Source organism: Eretmochelys imbricata, chromosome 2 (assembly GCF_965152235.1).
Source record: "Eretmochelys imbricata isolate rEreImb1 chromosome 2, rEreImb1.hap1, whole genome shotgun sequence".
NCBI classification, from domain to species: Eukaryota; Metazoa; Chordata; order Testudines; family Cheloniidae; genus Eretmochelys; species Eretmochelys imbricata.
Window position 1 is genome coordinate 253,835,097 of NC_135573.1, and position 16,286 is coordinate 253,851,382.

Here is a 16,286-nt window from a genome sequence, read left to right on the forward strand (position 1 = left end):
GTTGGGAAAATGGATCAGGAGGGAGAAACTTTCCCAAATGATTTCAGGGAATACCAAGCTACCGCCAAGCGTTTACGCAGGCACCTTTCTCTCATGTGCAGGTGAAGTGCTAGTCTGCTACCAAACATCACCCCTGCCTAGGCTTCACAGGGCATGTCTGAGGACCCACAGGCACTACTGACCAAAATCTCAAGAGCACACGGGGCACCCATCTCCTGATGTGCCATAGGGATGCTATTCTTAGAAGAATGCAACTTTTTTTCCCATCTTCTTCATCTAAAATGTGAGGTGCATCACTCCCAGAATTCCACACCAATCACTGCAGCTAAAGACCAAACTGTAGGACACTAAAATGTCTTCATAAGCATCTTTACAAAAAAGTCTGTTTAAACACACTTCAAACAAATGTATCCAAATTATCAGACCCACATTGGCTTGCACTGGTCTCTTGCATGCTGTACTTCTGAATCTAAAGGCAACAGACCAAACAACCATAATGATTAAAAAAAAAACATTAATACTTTATTTTAAATGCAGATACCATCATGAGTCATCAAAATAAAATTTGTAATAGTAACTTTGTTTTAAATACTGTATGACAAATGGCCGCTGAAAATTTGACTATGTGAAATGGGTTAAAATTGTAAATTAACCAAACTAAAATTAAATATTACAAATGACAATTTTCAGAAAGAGAAGAGGAAATTAAAATATTTTCCAGATGAGCTAAAATAATTCAGCCATTAAAATAGACTAAAAATGTAAATTAGCATGATGCTGCCCATGAAACAGTCAGGAAAGAGAACTTCCTTCCTTTCTGTCTTTTGTCATTTAAAAAGGTCCACTGAGTTAAAATATTACCACAAAATTCAAATTATACTGTTCTGATTATTTCCTCTTATTTAAACAATAACGATTCATTAATCCAGGATAATCCAAGGAAATGCTGATAAATTGCACTTCTCCAGGTGTCAATATTGTGCAGTTAGGCTGCTGTCACTACTCCTGCATTTGAATGATCCCATCCTCTCCTTCCAAACACACAGGTGGTCACGGCAGAATATTTAAATAACAGAATCCTTAAAATAGTCCATGTCAGGGACAGCAGCTAAGGGCTCCTTCCATGCCCTCCAGAAGGACTTAGAAACCAATGGCCAAGGAGGGGTCAGATCTCTGCTAATTGCCTCTCTGTGCTGCCTTCTCTCAGATTCAGCTTTCCAGATGCCATTGCTGAGGAAGGGAGCCATCACAAATAGCCATGGTTACATATCCTTTGTGGCTAAGTGGATCAACAACCTTCATGCACTGCCCCACTGAGACCTGGTAGAGTCGATTGTTCTTCTGGAGATAAAATAAAAGAGGAAATACAAAAAAAATTGGCTTTGCTTCATCCTTAAACTGAAAATGAGTGCCAAAGTCAGTGGGCCATTCACTAAATGCACTAAAGCAATGCACATTTCAGATGGTCTTCACTTCGACCCAGTCTACTCTACACCTATAACCAAGGCAATACACCTGTCCCCGACCCAATGAGTTAAAAGTTGTAGAGCATATCCCAATAACTAGGTGTAAACCCTGGAGAGAAGATTTTAGCCCAGTTACAGGGACCTAGTCAGGTTATATCTATACTATGGTTTGTAAAAATGTTGGACAACGCATGGAATGGGGTCTCATCATTCAGTGGACACATAACCTTACACAGTGACACAGCATTAAAGAATACCCAAATCTGGCACTCACATACCCAGGCACAACTCTCAGTAGGGTTCTGTGTGCATGCACCAGACACACCAGCATTGGCACTAATGTTCAGGAGTGAGAGGGATGAGCTACTCACAGCTAGTAGATCCCATCACAAGGGAGAGAGTCTCCAAGCTAGTTAGCTGCCCACTGTTGTGTGAAATAGACTGTGCCAACCCCTTTTTACTTCACCTTCCAAGGCCCACACTGACCCTTGTCTGGGGAGACCTGGGGGCAGCTCCAGCTGGAGTTGGTCACCTGGAGGCCCTCTTTCCTTCTCAGAAAAGGCCCATGCACCCCGCTATCAATCCATCAGCACGGGAGTTTACCTGCTCCCATGGGCGATGGGGAGTTCTGCTGGTGCTCTACTCCCATTGTTTTAATGCTTACATTAAAGTGACAATTTACTGCTGCCACTGCATCTAGGCTAGTCAGTGGGGAAGGCTTTGGGTTAACACTGAGGAGGAGCAGCCTTGACACAGATGTGAAAATCGACTCAGCAGCTGCTTTGTGAAGTCGACCATTTAAAAGCAACATGAGTAACAAGTGCAGGTGACAATTTTAGTTTGCCTGGTTGAACGTGTGCTTCTACTCCGTGAAGTGACTGTAAAAATAGCACCTTCTTACTCCTCGGATCTTCTCCCTGTGCATGTCCAGGGTCAGACCTGCCTATGCCACTGACCAATGTTTTTACTGTTTCTTACTCCTGTTAGTCCTGCAGAGCCAACACAGCTGAGACAGTGTGACCTGGGTTCTAGTCCTCCCTGGGCACCATAGAATTGATGACTAAATTACAGTTACACCTGTGCAGCCTCATTGATGGGAATGAATGTAATCTGGCCTGACAAACATTTATTACAGCTGATGATGTATGGAAAGGAAAAGAACTCAGCTTGATTCAGAGTCCAGATTGTGAAGCCTTATCTACATTTGAGCGACAGCCTCTAGGATATGCTGCACACAAGTTAAATTGTGACTTGCAGCCATGCAATTTACCCTATTATAGATTCATAGATATTTAGGTCAGATGGGACCATTATGATCATCTAGTCTGACCTCCTGCACAACTGAGCACGTTTGATACAGAAACCACATTCCTGGCCTCCCATAATGCCATTTTCACAGTCACTTTCTAGGGTAGCCCTGCACCTTAAACACAGGGATGGGTATGAGTACTCCCCACGCAAACCACTCACCCCAAACGTCCACTGCTGTGACCCTCCAGATCCGTGGCATTTCATGAGACGAGGTGGATCTGATGAGCGAGTTTCTGACACGTCCAAGCAGAGAAGATTATTCAAAATCAGCTCATGGTCTTCATTATAAATCCATATCTGGAAAAGGAAATAGAAAAAGTGTTTGCATAGGATCGGTGAGGAATTCAGTGTCCTTGAATTGTTTAAATCCTCTGATTATCCATAAACCAGGGGAGATTGGAATTTTCAGAGACACTTCCTGACCCTACCTTGTATTTTCATCTTTCCTCCCGTCCTGTCTTTGTGTCCCGCTGCTGCTTGATCTCCTCTCCTAACTCCAGCTCCCTGTCTTTTCCTCAGGTCACACCTTTCTCTGTCTAACCCCTTCCTAGAAGCGTCCCCTGGGGAAGTCACATGAACTAGGGCTCTGTGTAGATTTGTCCACTGAGGACAAATCAGAGAGGCAGCTGGGCTCTGAGAATCTGCCCTTTGCCCTCTGAGATCTCCATGCATTTAACTTCAAGACAATGTGGTAAGATTACAGCCACTCCAGGCTCTCTGACCCATCAGGTCATGGATCCAGGAAGCAAAAACCTAAATTTTCTTAGCGGAGGAAGATACATCAGGTATAAAGGGATAGCTGGGGGATTCTGAAGCTACATGAGTCTAGAATACAGTGTGGAAGGCTGGGAAAGCAGCAGCAGGTGCCCCATTAATACTGCCTCAGTACTTAAGGACCATTTAATTTGCTGAGACTGACTAGAGCCCTGGTCCAGCCAAGGACTTAAAGCGTATACTTAACTCTGACCAGGAGCAGTGCCATGGAAGTCCCGGGATGGGGAATCAAATAAAGCAGCATAAAATCTGAGTGGGGTCACTAGTCCCCAGAGTGACCCTGGAGAGCCACATTAGGCCACTCATCTTTGGGTTCTGGTACGTCTCCTGAGGTGCTTTCAGCACAGGCAGGAAATTGTCTCTGCTGGCAAAGAGATGTTATTCTTTCTGGGTTTCTGTGGCCCAGAGGGGCTGAGATTTAGGGATGACATCTTCGGGTGCAATTTGGGGCCCTGCTAAGCTTTCCCTTCCAGCGAGAGCAAATGCTTTTGCTTGTCTTGCTTGAGATTAGGTGTTTCCTGAGACATAGGGGATAACCACTGTAACAGGCCGTAGCCCATGTAACCTCCCTATACCCACATATTCACCACTGTTATATGATTGATATGTTTTATACAAAGTATACCTTGTGCATGATCGTTTGGAAAGTCATAATCTGCTAAGTATTACTGTCCTGCTAAAATGTGTGTATCAACTTTGTATATGAAGTTCTGAGATTTTTGCTACATGTTGTGAGTCTGGGAAATGCCCACAGCCTGGCTCCTCAGAAATAACAAAGGCCTTGCATGGCATCCCAAATGGCACGTACACAGCACATGGGAGTAAGAAATGTACAATTCACCTGAGAGAGGCTTTGAATCTCACATAAATAGGAGACTGCTTTGTCTATGCCCTTGCAGGTGGGGGGAGGAGGGTATAAAATACGAGACAATGGCTTCTTCATCATCGCATCACTACTGAAACAAGTTTGCTTGAAAGACTTTGAATGGGGGGGATCGGTCCCAGGCTGGGAAGGGAACTGAGTCTGTGTACTAAGAATTGTGACCTGCCTGCAACATCCAGAGGGGTGAGAAAGTTGCTTGCTTCAAATTTTACTTAGCTTGGTAAAGTTTAGGAATTAGATTGCGATTTTTATCATCTTATTTCTTTTTGTAACCAATTCTGACCTTTTATCACTTAAAATCTATCTTTCTACAGTTTAATAAATATGTTTTTATCTAAACCAGTGAGCGTTGACTGATGTGTTTGGGGAAATCTCTGCTCAGGATAACAAGGGCAGCTTCATATTCATTTTCTTTCATAAAATGATGGACTTATGAGCTTGCACTGTCCAAAAGACATGTTTTGGGGGGGTGCAAGGCAGCAGCTGGTGGGGGATTTGCAGGTGTCTCTCTGTATACAGTTCATGCTGGGCGAACACTCAGGTAACTTTGCTGGGTGTGCTAACAGCCTGGAGGGGCTGTTTTTCACTAGCAGAGCACTGGGAGAGGTATTCTGAGTGAGAGAGTTAAAGGGGCACAGCAATTCCACAGGCTCGATTGTACCCTGGGGGAGGTCACAACCATTCAACTCAGTTTGTTTCAACTCCTAGAGGATATTGCAGTTTGTAATTATTACTGGAGCCTGTACCCTAGAGCTGGGGCACTGTGGTGCTAGGTGCTGTATAAGGGTCAGGCCTGGCCCTCAATGTTAACCGAGAGGGTGGGAGAAAGGGTGTATTATCACATCCATTTTACAGCTGGGGACATGTGGCAGAGAGACATTAAATGATGTACATGAGGCCACACACACTCTGCAGCAGCACACGGAATTGAACCCCTCGCTCCTTAATCCCAGGCCATGGCATTAACCACAGGACCACTCTTTGTCCCATGAGTTTTAGCGTCACTAACCGCTACATACAATCAGTTGTTACAGAGCTTCAGCTACTTTTCCGGTTTCCCAAGGTATAGCGTGTAGAGATTTTCCCCCCCCTCTCCCCCCGCTCACTCTTTTGCAGCCACAGTATGAGGAGTAGCTCTTCACCCCTGGCCCACGCAGCGTGGTGATACTTCAATAGGATTCTCATGCTCCTCTGGCTTGCATGTCTTTTAATAAAGCATGTAGCTTCATACCCCTGTGTTTCAGAATGGTTGTGCATTTCATTCCACTGCACAAGCCGGCCAGCACTGGCCACAGCTACTTCATCTTTTATATTACAGCTCTAAACTCAGTGGTAGCAGAGCCCATTCACGTGAGATGGGGCTTTCCTGCTTCCTCGCTGGGAATTGTTGGCTAGTGATTATGAAGCATGACTACTGAACTTTTCATTTGTTTGGCTGTTAATTCTGCCCAGAGATTGAACCATTATTCAGAATACCCCATTCCTGGGAAGGCTGACTTGGTATGTGTGACAGCCCTATAGGCTTCAAAGCCAGAAGGATCCACTGTGCCCATCTAGTCTGAGCTGCTGTATAACATAGCGTACAGGACTTCGCTGAATTAATTCCTGTTTGATCTGGTGCAAAGCTTTAGAAAATAGCCAAGCGGGATTCAAAATTTCTAAGTGATGGGTGTGATACTGGCAGGCCAGATGCTAGCACTCGCCCCAGCTGCAAGTGTAAGCTAAGCCCTAACAAACTCAGAGCTGGAGACCAGACCCGTCTCTTAGTTGTGCGCAAAATAGCATCAGTCTCCTAAGAAAGTATTTAGACTCTGTGACGTGCATGTGAGTTGCTGCATGCATTACTCTCACTTGCACTGGCTTTATGTCATGCTACAAGAAAATATGAAAGGTTTGCTTTATAACTTTGAAAATGTTTGCTGTGAATTCAGGCCTGGGAATCATTCCCCCCACCCCAATCCAGAAGGCCTAAAAAAATCATCTGGGCCATCAAGCAATATAAAGTATTGGTTAATGGCCCTATTGCATCTGGGACATGCTTTGTACAAGAAAACTCATCCTGTAGACTTGGAAGCTGAATGAAGGAAAGAAAACAAAGCCACAGTAAAATTTTCCATCTTTTTTGGCCATTTGAACTCTGACAAGACCAGAGACTCCAAACTAAAGCCAGAGATCCCAAGGGGCTGCTCTGAAAAACGCTTTGACAGATAACTACAGCTCTGTCATTGTTAGGATTTAGATGGTACCTAACTCATTTGTGTGTATATGTTTGCTTGCTTTAACCTGCAAGTAACTCTTATTACTTTTTCCTGATTAATAAACCTTTAACGAGTTTGATACAGGATTGGCTACACACATTGTCTTTGGTGTAAGAGCTAGGGTACCAATTGATCTGGGGCAAGTGACTGGTGTCTTGGGGACTGGAAGCAACCTGAATGTGGTGTGATTTTGGTGTAAATGACTATTTGTCACTACGTTGAGTTTGTCTGGGTGCCAAGAGGGACTGGTATAGTGATCCAGGAGTTCACATTTGTTACTAGCTTGGTGAAATCTAATTATAGAACACACCACCAGTTTGCAGTGTCTGTGCTGTTTCTGACAGTCTGCCCTGAGGTAGATGCTTACAGTCATGAGCCTCTCTATAGAGTGTGACATATGTCATCATGTTCCCTCCACCAGCCTGGGACCAAGATTTCCCATCAATACTCCATTATAGAATTTTTTTTGAATTAGTGGTTTTACAGCAGCACCTGTAGGTAACTATGTTCCTTTACCCATGTGCTGGGCACTGTGCACCCGTGCACACACAAAGAAAGGGAAGGCCCTTTAAGCGACCTGTCAGTAATGGAGAGCTGGAGCACAGAAAGGTTACAGTATTTACGCAGCTACGTCCTGTTTCTTTAGGTGCCTACATTTACTCTGCACCAACATTTTTGCAGGTTCCCTTGGTGACTCTTAGCATACACACTACTGCCTCCCTCTCTCCAACCTGTGCACCAGGACAGAAATCCCCAAACTGCCCCCTCAGAGGAACATTTAATGGGGGGGGGTGGGGAGGTGCTGGGGTCAGCCCCCACAGGAGGCAGGGCAGGAGCATCACCCAGCCCCTGCAACTGTCCCCAGCCTCAGCTCTGGGCCTGGCTACCAGCCACCACCATGACCCAGCTGGGGCTTGGCCCCAGACCTTGCTCCCCCTTCAGCCCCTCTCCCCCTGTCTGCATCCCACCTGAGTTTAGGCAGCTCCCCTCCTAGCAACTGGGCTTTGGGGGTTACAATCTCAGGCACCTCTCTTTCCCTCTCCCCCCTTCTAGGTGCCTAACTCAGGCTTTGTGGAGCAGCATTGTTCCTCTGATTTTACTAGGCACCTAAAAATTAGGCATGAGGATACTCAGCATTGCAACACAGAAGTCTCTTCCTAGATTGCCTCCTCAAGGCTTGCCCAATGCCTTACAGGGAGTCTGTGGAAAGACAGGAAATGAACCCAGATCTGCTGGATCTCAGTCCAGCACTTAGGCACAAGATTCTCATTAGGTTTTGATCTCTGCCGCTGATATGCTTCATGCTGAGAGATGTTTTAGATTGGATATGATGTATTGGACAAGCAAACAGGGAACCCAAGCTTGAAGGAGACCAGCTGTTCTGCAGAAAGCTCTGAGGAAGATGCTAGCTTTAACGGTGCTATCCCCACAAAAACAATCCAGCCACCCATCTAACTGATAGAAGGTCACCCATGATAAAAACTTAGAGCTACCCCTCAGATACAATTTTTAAAGAAGGGAAGAAAAATAAATCAAGATCAGGGAAGAGAAAATAATAGAAATGCAAATGTTTCTACTAGGGCTGTTGATTAATTGCAATTAATCGGGTTTAACTGCACTGTTAAACAATAGAATACCAATTGAAATTTATTAAATATTTTTGGATGTTTTTCTACACTTTAAACATATTGATTTCAATTACAACACAGAATACATTTGTATTATTCTTGATCATTTTTACAGTGCAAATTTTGTAAACAAGAAAGTGTTTTTCAATTCACCTCATACACGTGCTACTTACAAATGTAGATTTTTTTTTGTTACATAACTGAACTCAAACACAAAACAATGTAAAATTTAGAGCCTAAATGTCCACTCAGTCCTACCTCTTGTTTCTCTTAGGGCTTGGCTGAAGAAGTTTGTTTACGTTTACAGGAGATAATGCTGCCCTCCTCTTCTTGTTTACCATGTCACCTGAAAGTGAGAACAGGTGTTCGCATGGCACTGTTGCAGCCAGCATTGCAAGATATTTACATGCCAGATATACTAAACATTCGTACGCCCCTTCATGCTTCAGCCACCAATCCAGAGGACATGCTTCCATGCTGATGATGCTTGTTAAAAATATAATGCGTTAATTAAATTAGTGACTGAACACCTTGTGAGAGAACTGTATGTCTCCTGCTCTGTTTTACCCGCATTCTGCCATAGGTTTCATGTTATAGCAGTCTCGGATGACGACCCAGCACATGTTGTTTGATTTACAAACACTATCACTGCAGATTTGACAAAACACAAAGAAGGTACTAATGTGAGATTTCTAAAGATAGCTATAGTACTCAAACCAAGGTTTAAGAATGTGAAGTGCCTTCCAAAATCTGATAGGGATGAGGTGTGGAGCATGCTTTCAGAAGTCTTAAAAGAGCAACACTCTGATGCAGAAACTACAGAACCCAAACCACCAAAAAAGAAAATCAACCTTCTGCTGGTGGCATCTGACTCAGATGATGAAAATGAACGTGTGTCAATCCGCACTGCTTTGGATAGTTATCAAGTAGAACCTGTCATCAGCATGTATGTATGTCCTCTCGATTGGTGGTTGAAGCATGAAGGGACATATGAATCTTTACCACATCTGGCACGTAAATATCTTGCGATGCTGGCTACAACAGTGCCATGCGAATTGCCTGTCCTCACTTTCAGGTGACATTGTAAACAAGAAGGGGACAGCATTACCTCCTGCACATGTAAACAAACTTGTTTGTCTGAGCGATTGGCTGAACAAGAAGTAGAACTGAGTGGACTTTTAGGCTCTAAAGTTTTACATTGCTTTGTTTTTTAATGCAGTTTTTTTTTTTTTTACATAATTCTACATTTGTAAGTTCAACTTTCGTGATAAAGAGATTGCACTACAGTATTTGTATTAGGTGAATTGAAAAACACTCTTTTGTTTTTTACAGTGCAAATATTTGTAGTAAAAAATATAAAGTGAGCATTGTACACTTTATATTGTTTTGAAATCAATATATTTGAAAAAATGTAGAAAACATCCAAAAATATTTAAATGGTATTTTATTATTTTACAGTGGGATTAATCGTGAGATTAATCAAGATTAATTTTTTTAATTGTGCAATAAATCACAATTAAATCACTTGACAGCCTTAGCTTCTACTAGTGGTTGAACCTTTCAGAGTTTGACTAGCAAAACATACAGGTGGCAAAGTTCATGGTCCTGCTTCTGGTCTCAATTAACACTGGTATATATAAGGAGTCACTTTATTAATTCTCCTCTGTCACTTACATTAACTCCATTATGCCTAACTGACACCAGTGTGAATGAGTAATCATATCAAACAAACAGGCCCATGTGTGTTCTAAACTCTTAGGTGGGTTATTTCTTCTCAAATTGGTTTGATTTCACACAGCTCATAGCACCACAATCACACACTGCCTTCTGTGTAAGTCTCCTGTGAATCTGCATGAGTTTCACACTCTCCCAGTATAAAACATCAAATTCAGTGCACTAAAGCCAGCCAAATTAAATGAATTCTGCCTTTATTTTTCTGGCAAAACTCTAAAACAGCCTCCCTGAATGTCATGTGACTCAGGATATTGTCTCACTTGGATAGCATAATTAAGAGATATGCAATTCACTGATTATCATGGACTATTTTAATATGGCAGAGGCTCCCAGTGGGAGCTGCAGGTATCACATTAAAAAAAAATGTCCTAACCTTATAGGACCTGCTCTCGCTAACATTTCTAGCATAGACCCTGTCATAAGAATGAAAGGTTAAAGATGAGAAGAGAATGGAAATATAGTAACAGGGAATGTATTATTAAACAGGCCGACAAAGATGAAAAGTAGTCAAACAACAGAGAAAAGGGATAAAAGTTGGGAGCAGAAGCAGCAGTGATTTAAGCAAAAAAAAAAAAAAAAAAAGAAGAAGACAGGGTACTGGGAGATAAAAAGTAAGCTAAAAATGATTCATCCACCTTCATTAGCTAATGTACAAGGCATTACTTTTCTAGAACGATCCTATGCAAATCAGCTGAAATTCATTTCAATTAATAGTCTGGAAAAAAATTAGAACCACAGTGTATTCTTCATTTTCAGACTAGAAGAGCAATAACGATCTGCAGCTTGGCAACCAACTGGGGTTCAAATGATGCAACTGAAAAGCTAACATTGCTCTTATTTTATTAAGGTTTTGCACATAACTAATAACTCTGAACATTAGTGCCTACCCATTTAATATCATTAGACTGGCTGTGATTGTAGCTCATTGTTACAGCCTCGCAGGGCTACTAATTAAAAGGTCACACTGAGGACCACTGCACAGGAACCAAATCTTCTAAGGCAGCTAGTTTCTGGTAGGAGATTGACAAGGCAGAGAGTTGAGAATTTTTCTGTTCACATTCTTTAACAACTGTTGTTTGGATTCATGCTCAAGCAGGGTGTCCATGCTAGGTCTACCCCTCCGTTCTAACTTTCAGGGCACCTTTACCTGTTCTTCTCTTCACTTCTATGATTGCACTGTCCCTTTGCTTTAGAGGGATAGCACTGGAACATTTCAGTTTCTAAGAGTGGAGCTCCATCCCAGTGATTGTTGGAGAAGGGCATGCTGTTTACAATATCTATAATTGCTGCTCTCTAGAGATATTATTTACATTTTCCCACCAGCTAGGAAACCCCCTCATGGATCATGAACCCATTCTGCTAGGTACTGTATAAACACAAAAAGGCAGTCCTTGCCCCAGACGACTCTCAATCTTAGCATAGGATAAAAGGCAACAGCTAAACACAGGCAGACAGGCGAGTACAAGGAGTTGACTCAGCACACCAGTAGCCCAAGCTATATGTTGTGATAAATAATGACTCACATGCTCCATTCTGCACCATGCTGAGGGTATTTTATGTACCCATAATAAACTCAGGCAAATCAGCTGTTTAGGATGAAATCAAAGAAAATAGTTGAACTGCAATTAAAGTTTAATTAATTGCTCATATTGTCAAAGGTAATCTAGTCCTTGGCTGTGGTTAGGCAGAATTCCTCCCACCCCCTTGAATTTGTTTTTAATGGCTCGTCTGATTTGCTGAATGCTGTAGGACTTTCTTTCTTTCTTCAGGGAAGTTCTTAGTGTCTCCCTTGATGATGACTGTTTGCATCTGGTAAATCAGGGCCTGCTCAGGAAGAGATTGTAGAAAAGGGCTGAGGTTCCATGTGGTTGCTAGCACCTTTAGTTAAGGTGACCATATTTCCCTATGCTGAATACGGGACATCTGGTAAAATTACTCTTATTCAAGAGAGTTCAACGGCAATCAATCAGAACTATGGCATACAAACATTCAAATTCACACCAAGTTGACTGAGCCCCTGTTAAAAAGAAATACTGCATAGTTGGATTTTATTTACTGTCTTATCTTTAAGACTTTAAGTTTCACACAGGGACGGGTGACACACACACTCCCGTACATCTCTCTCACAGAGCAGGGCCTGCCTGGCTTTACTAATTCTGAAAAGTTTCCTTATCAAGGGAACAGTCACTTGAGATGGTGCTGCCCAAATACTTGAACTGATCCATACTTTTCAGCTGTGTGCCTTGGATGAAGATGGCTGGCACTGAGGCACTGGAATAAGGTGCTGGTTGGAACAAGCTAGTATTTTCCCTCCTGTACAGAGGAGAGCAATGCCTCTCTAGTTCCTGCAGTCAGCTTTGCTGCCTTTGTTTTTTTTTTTTGTTTTTTTTTTAACAGTAATACAATAATAGCATCTTTGAAGTCTTGTGGCATTTCTTCTTCCTCCCAAATGCTATTCAAGATGTCATGGTGCACCTCGATGGCCTTGGGGCCTGCTACTTTATACAGTTCTGCTGGAATACCATCCTTTCCGGAGGCTTTGCCAGAGTTCAGTTGTTTTATGGCTTTCATAACTTCCTCAACTGATGGAGGGACATCAAGATCCTCTTTGATGGGTTTCTCGGGTAAATGATCAAGGACATGCCAATTGACTGTGAATGGTCTATTGAGTATTTGTTTGGTCCAGGATTGGTCCTGCTTTGAGCAGGGGGTTGGACTAGATGACCTCCTGAGGTCCCTTCCAACCCTGATATTCTATGATTCTAAGTGTTCAGCCCATCTCTGTACGATTCCCTCCTTGTCTTTGATGAGGGTTGTGCCATATGCCAACTTCAAGGGGGTTGTGCCAGATTTAGACAGTCTGCAGACTGCTTTGAGAGAGTCAAAAAATATCTTTGCGGTGTTTATATCTGCATAATGCTGAACTTCTGCAGCTTTCCTCTCCTACCACTCATCCGACATTCTCCTCAGTTCAGATTGGGCCTTCCTCTGCAGGTACTTAAACCTACCATTCTTTGAGGTGGAAGTGAGCTCATTCTGCCATTCAACAAAGACTTTATGCTTGTCACTTAGGAGTTTGAAAATGTCCTCGTTGTTCTCATCGAACCAATCCTGGTGTACCCTTTTCTTTGGCCCCAGCACTGATTTAGCTGTGTCAATAATCACGCTTGAACTGGTTCCATTTTTCCTTTGGGTTGCCATTGATTGGGGGACCATGAAAAAAGCATGTTATCAAGTGACTCCTGAAATTGCACCTGATAGTTGGCGTGTTTGAGCTTTACTACGTTGAAGGCTGTTCTATGAGTTTGGGGTGCTTGCGCTGTGAAGGGACTATATGCAGGTTCAGCATTGCTCTTACCAATCTGTGGTCTGTCCAGCATTCTGCACCACGCCTGGCTCTGGTAATTCTGACATCGGACGTCTCGTTGGTGGATGATAACAGTCAATCAGGTGCCATTGTTTGGACCACGAGTGCAACCATGTCATTTTACATTTATCGTTTTGCCTAGAGATGGTGTTAGTAATGAGCAGACTGTGTTCTGCACATTTCCCAAGAGGAGGAGTCCGTTGCTATTCATCTTTCCCACTCAATGTCGCCCTATCATACCTCTCCAGTCATCGTGGTCTCTACCAACTCTAGTATTAAAGTCTCCCAGCAGGATGAGTTTGTCATATGCAGGGGTTGATCTGATGATGGAGTCCAGGTCAGAGTAGAACTGCTCCTTGCTTTCCTCTGGGCTGGTCAGTGTAGGTGAATAGGCACTGATGAGAGTGACGTGCCATAAAGGATTCAGGGGAAATCGAAGTTTCATGAGCCGTTCATTCAGGCCAACAGGGAGATCAGGGAGTTGTTTCAGGAGAGACGTTCTTATTGCAAATCTGACTCCATGGATCCTGTCTTCAACCTCTGCTTTTCCTTTCCAAAAGAAAGTGTAAGCACTTCCTAGCTCACTGATGGAACCTTCTCCAGCCAGTCTAATCTCACTCAGGGCTGCAATATCAATATCATAGCGGGTAAGTTCGCTGGAGATAAGAGCGGTTCTTCTTTCAGGCCTTTATGCATCACCTCCATCCATCAGGGTGCGGACATTTCATGCTCCTAGAATGAGTCTTTTCTTCTTATTTTTTTCAACTGCTGTAGGATGATCTGCCAGCCACAGTAGTCTGGCCAGATGTTATGGGGCAGGCAATATTTAGGGCCGCCTAAACGCAGGATTGTCTGCCAGTGGTCATCTCCAACTATCGCTTCACCACGCCCCCATCACCGCAGGACTTGGATTAATGATAGAATGTTAAGGATGATGAGATTTGATAAAATGACGTTAATGGGATCAGAGTTGCAAGAAAACCTTTGCAGGAAATTTTTGAGCGAGAAAACCATTGTGCTGGGGGAGCCTCACCCTCTCTGCAGCTGCACGAAGAATTGTTACGGCTGGGGACTTCCTTAGCTACGGTGAGTGACCAGGACATCTCAGTGCCTTGTCATGCTCTCTGCGCCCCACAGCACATTGCTGAACCGCCTTCATGGCCGCTGAATCATAAATTGATTTCCTCCGCCCAGTCCACCAGAACAGTCTTTGCCTGCTAGAGAAAGGCAGTTTCCCTCTCTTGCTGGGGGTAAAAGACCCATCAGCTACTCTCACCTGGTTTAGCCCACTCGTTGACGCTGTTTACCAGGGTGTGGCATACGAACAGCTACTTAGAGCCATGGGTGAGAGCTGGGTGTCAGCAGGGACCAAAGTAGATGAACTACTCGCTATGGAGCATGACGTATTCCTCCAACAGAGGCACTACCCCTCCCTAATATCCTCCATACACCCCACTTTAACCATTAGGCGCTACGCAAAACACTTGCTTTCTCTCGCTCCATTTTCTCCTTTGAAATATGGAATATGCCTTGATAGCACCAGGTTAAGTATTTTCTTTAATGAGGCAGAGACTTCTGAGAACATTAATTCTTTCTGACTGATTGCCCCCAATGGAGTTTATTTGTGGGTCAGTATCAGCTATCTAAATACACTTTATCTTGTGAAAACTAACTCAACAGTTGGAAACTGCAAATATATTCTGTTAGAGACCTGTGATCCTACATAATTAGTGGATTTTTGTTTGGTGGTTTTTTACCTTTAAGTTACCAATTTCTCTTTATTTCAAATCTGCCCCTGGATAAAACAGGAACCGCTTTGATAACATACTCACTTGGCTTCTCAGATATGATGCAGTCAGCTCGGAAGAGTGCTACCACTTCTGATACATGTAGTATGAGAGCATAACAATAAGGGGGAGAGTACAAGGAGCTCAGATTCCCTGGTCCGGCTGGAGGAAACACTGATACCCACGGCTTCCCATCATCTGTGGCTAACTAAGTGGGGACTCACGAAGTGTTTTAATCTGAAGTGACAACAGCAGATGCATGCATGGGGAGCTTTCAGGGCTCCCTGCCTTCCCACCAGTAAGTAAAAGAGCACCAGCAGCTGATGGTGGAAGAAGAGCTAAGCATCCTCTGTCAGCCACACCTACAGCATGGCCTGTTCTTTCACCGTATTTCCCCTTTTGGGGGTAAAGGCAGACCCCACTAGCAGCTCTTTCTCCCCTCTGGGAAAAAGGCATTGAATGGCAGTAAGGTTTCATGTAAATTCGCCCTTTTGAAAAGCCGTCTTCTCAAATGCCTGAAATTACAGCTGCTTTTTTCAAATTTCAGACTAAACCCCAGAGCCTCCTTTCCCCCCCACTTCATATCCATGAGATTCTCCATACTAATCCATCTAAGTGATGGAATTAATAGGAGTGGGGAGCAGCAGGGATATGCCATTGCACAGTTCTGCACAAATGTACTTCCTTGACTGGCTACAGGTTGCCTGAGAGCAGGTACTCCTTTCCAGTGTACTATTTTCTTTCCCTTACTGCATCCCGTCACTACAGGATGATGCAACACTACATCAGCATGTCACATCAAGCCCTGTGAAATTGGGGAGCTTCCCTCTCCTATTTCGAATTGCTCAAATTATTTTCTAACATTCTTTGATGCTGATTATCAGAGAGAAAACTTAATGGTTAACAGTGTTGCCAACTCTGTTGACTTTATCAGTAGCCTCACGATATTTGGTGTTTTTCTTAAAGCCCCAGTTCCTAGAATCAGGGAATAAAGTGACAGGTTTCAGAGTAACAGCCGTGTTAGTCTGTATTCGCAAAAAGAAAAGGAGTACTTGTGGCACCTTAGAGACTAACCAGT

General features: G+C 43.4%; 1 protein-coding gene across 4 annotated transcripts in view; it reads right to left on the minus strand.

Annotated features, from left to right (window-relative positions):
• Window positions 1-500: 500 nt before the first annotated feature.
• The window catches only part of GALNT11 (polypeptide N-acetylgalactosaminyltransferase 11), an 87,045-nt gene continuing 71,259 nt past the window's right edge, over window positions 501-16,286 (minus strand). For all 4 annotated transcript variants that reach the window (XM_077808394.1, XM_077808395.1, XM_077808397.1 and 1 more), the window contains exons 11-12: window positions 2,937-3,074; window positions 501-1,341 (exon numbers count right to left, since the gene is read on the minus strand). In XM_077808394.1, coding sequence (XP_077664520.1) covers window positions 1,210-1,341; window positions 2,937-3,074 — 270 coding nt within the window. In that variant the 3' untranslated portion in view covers window positions 501-1,209. The remainder of the gene's footprint in view (window positions 1,342-2,936; window positions 3,075-16,286) is intronic.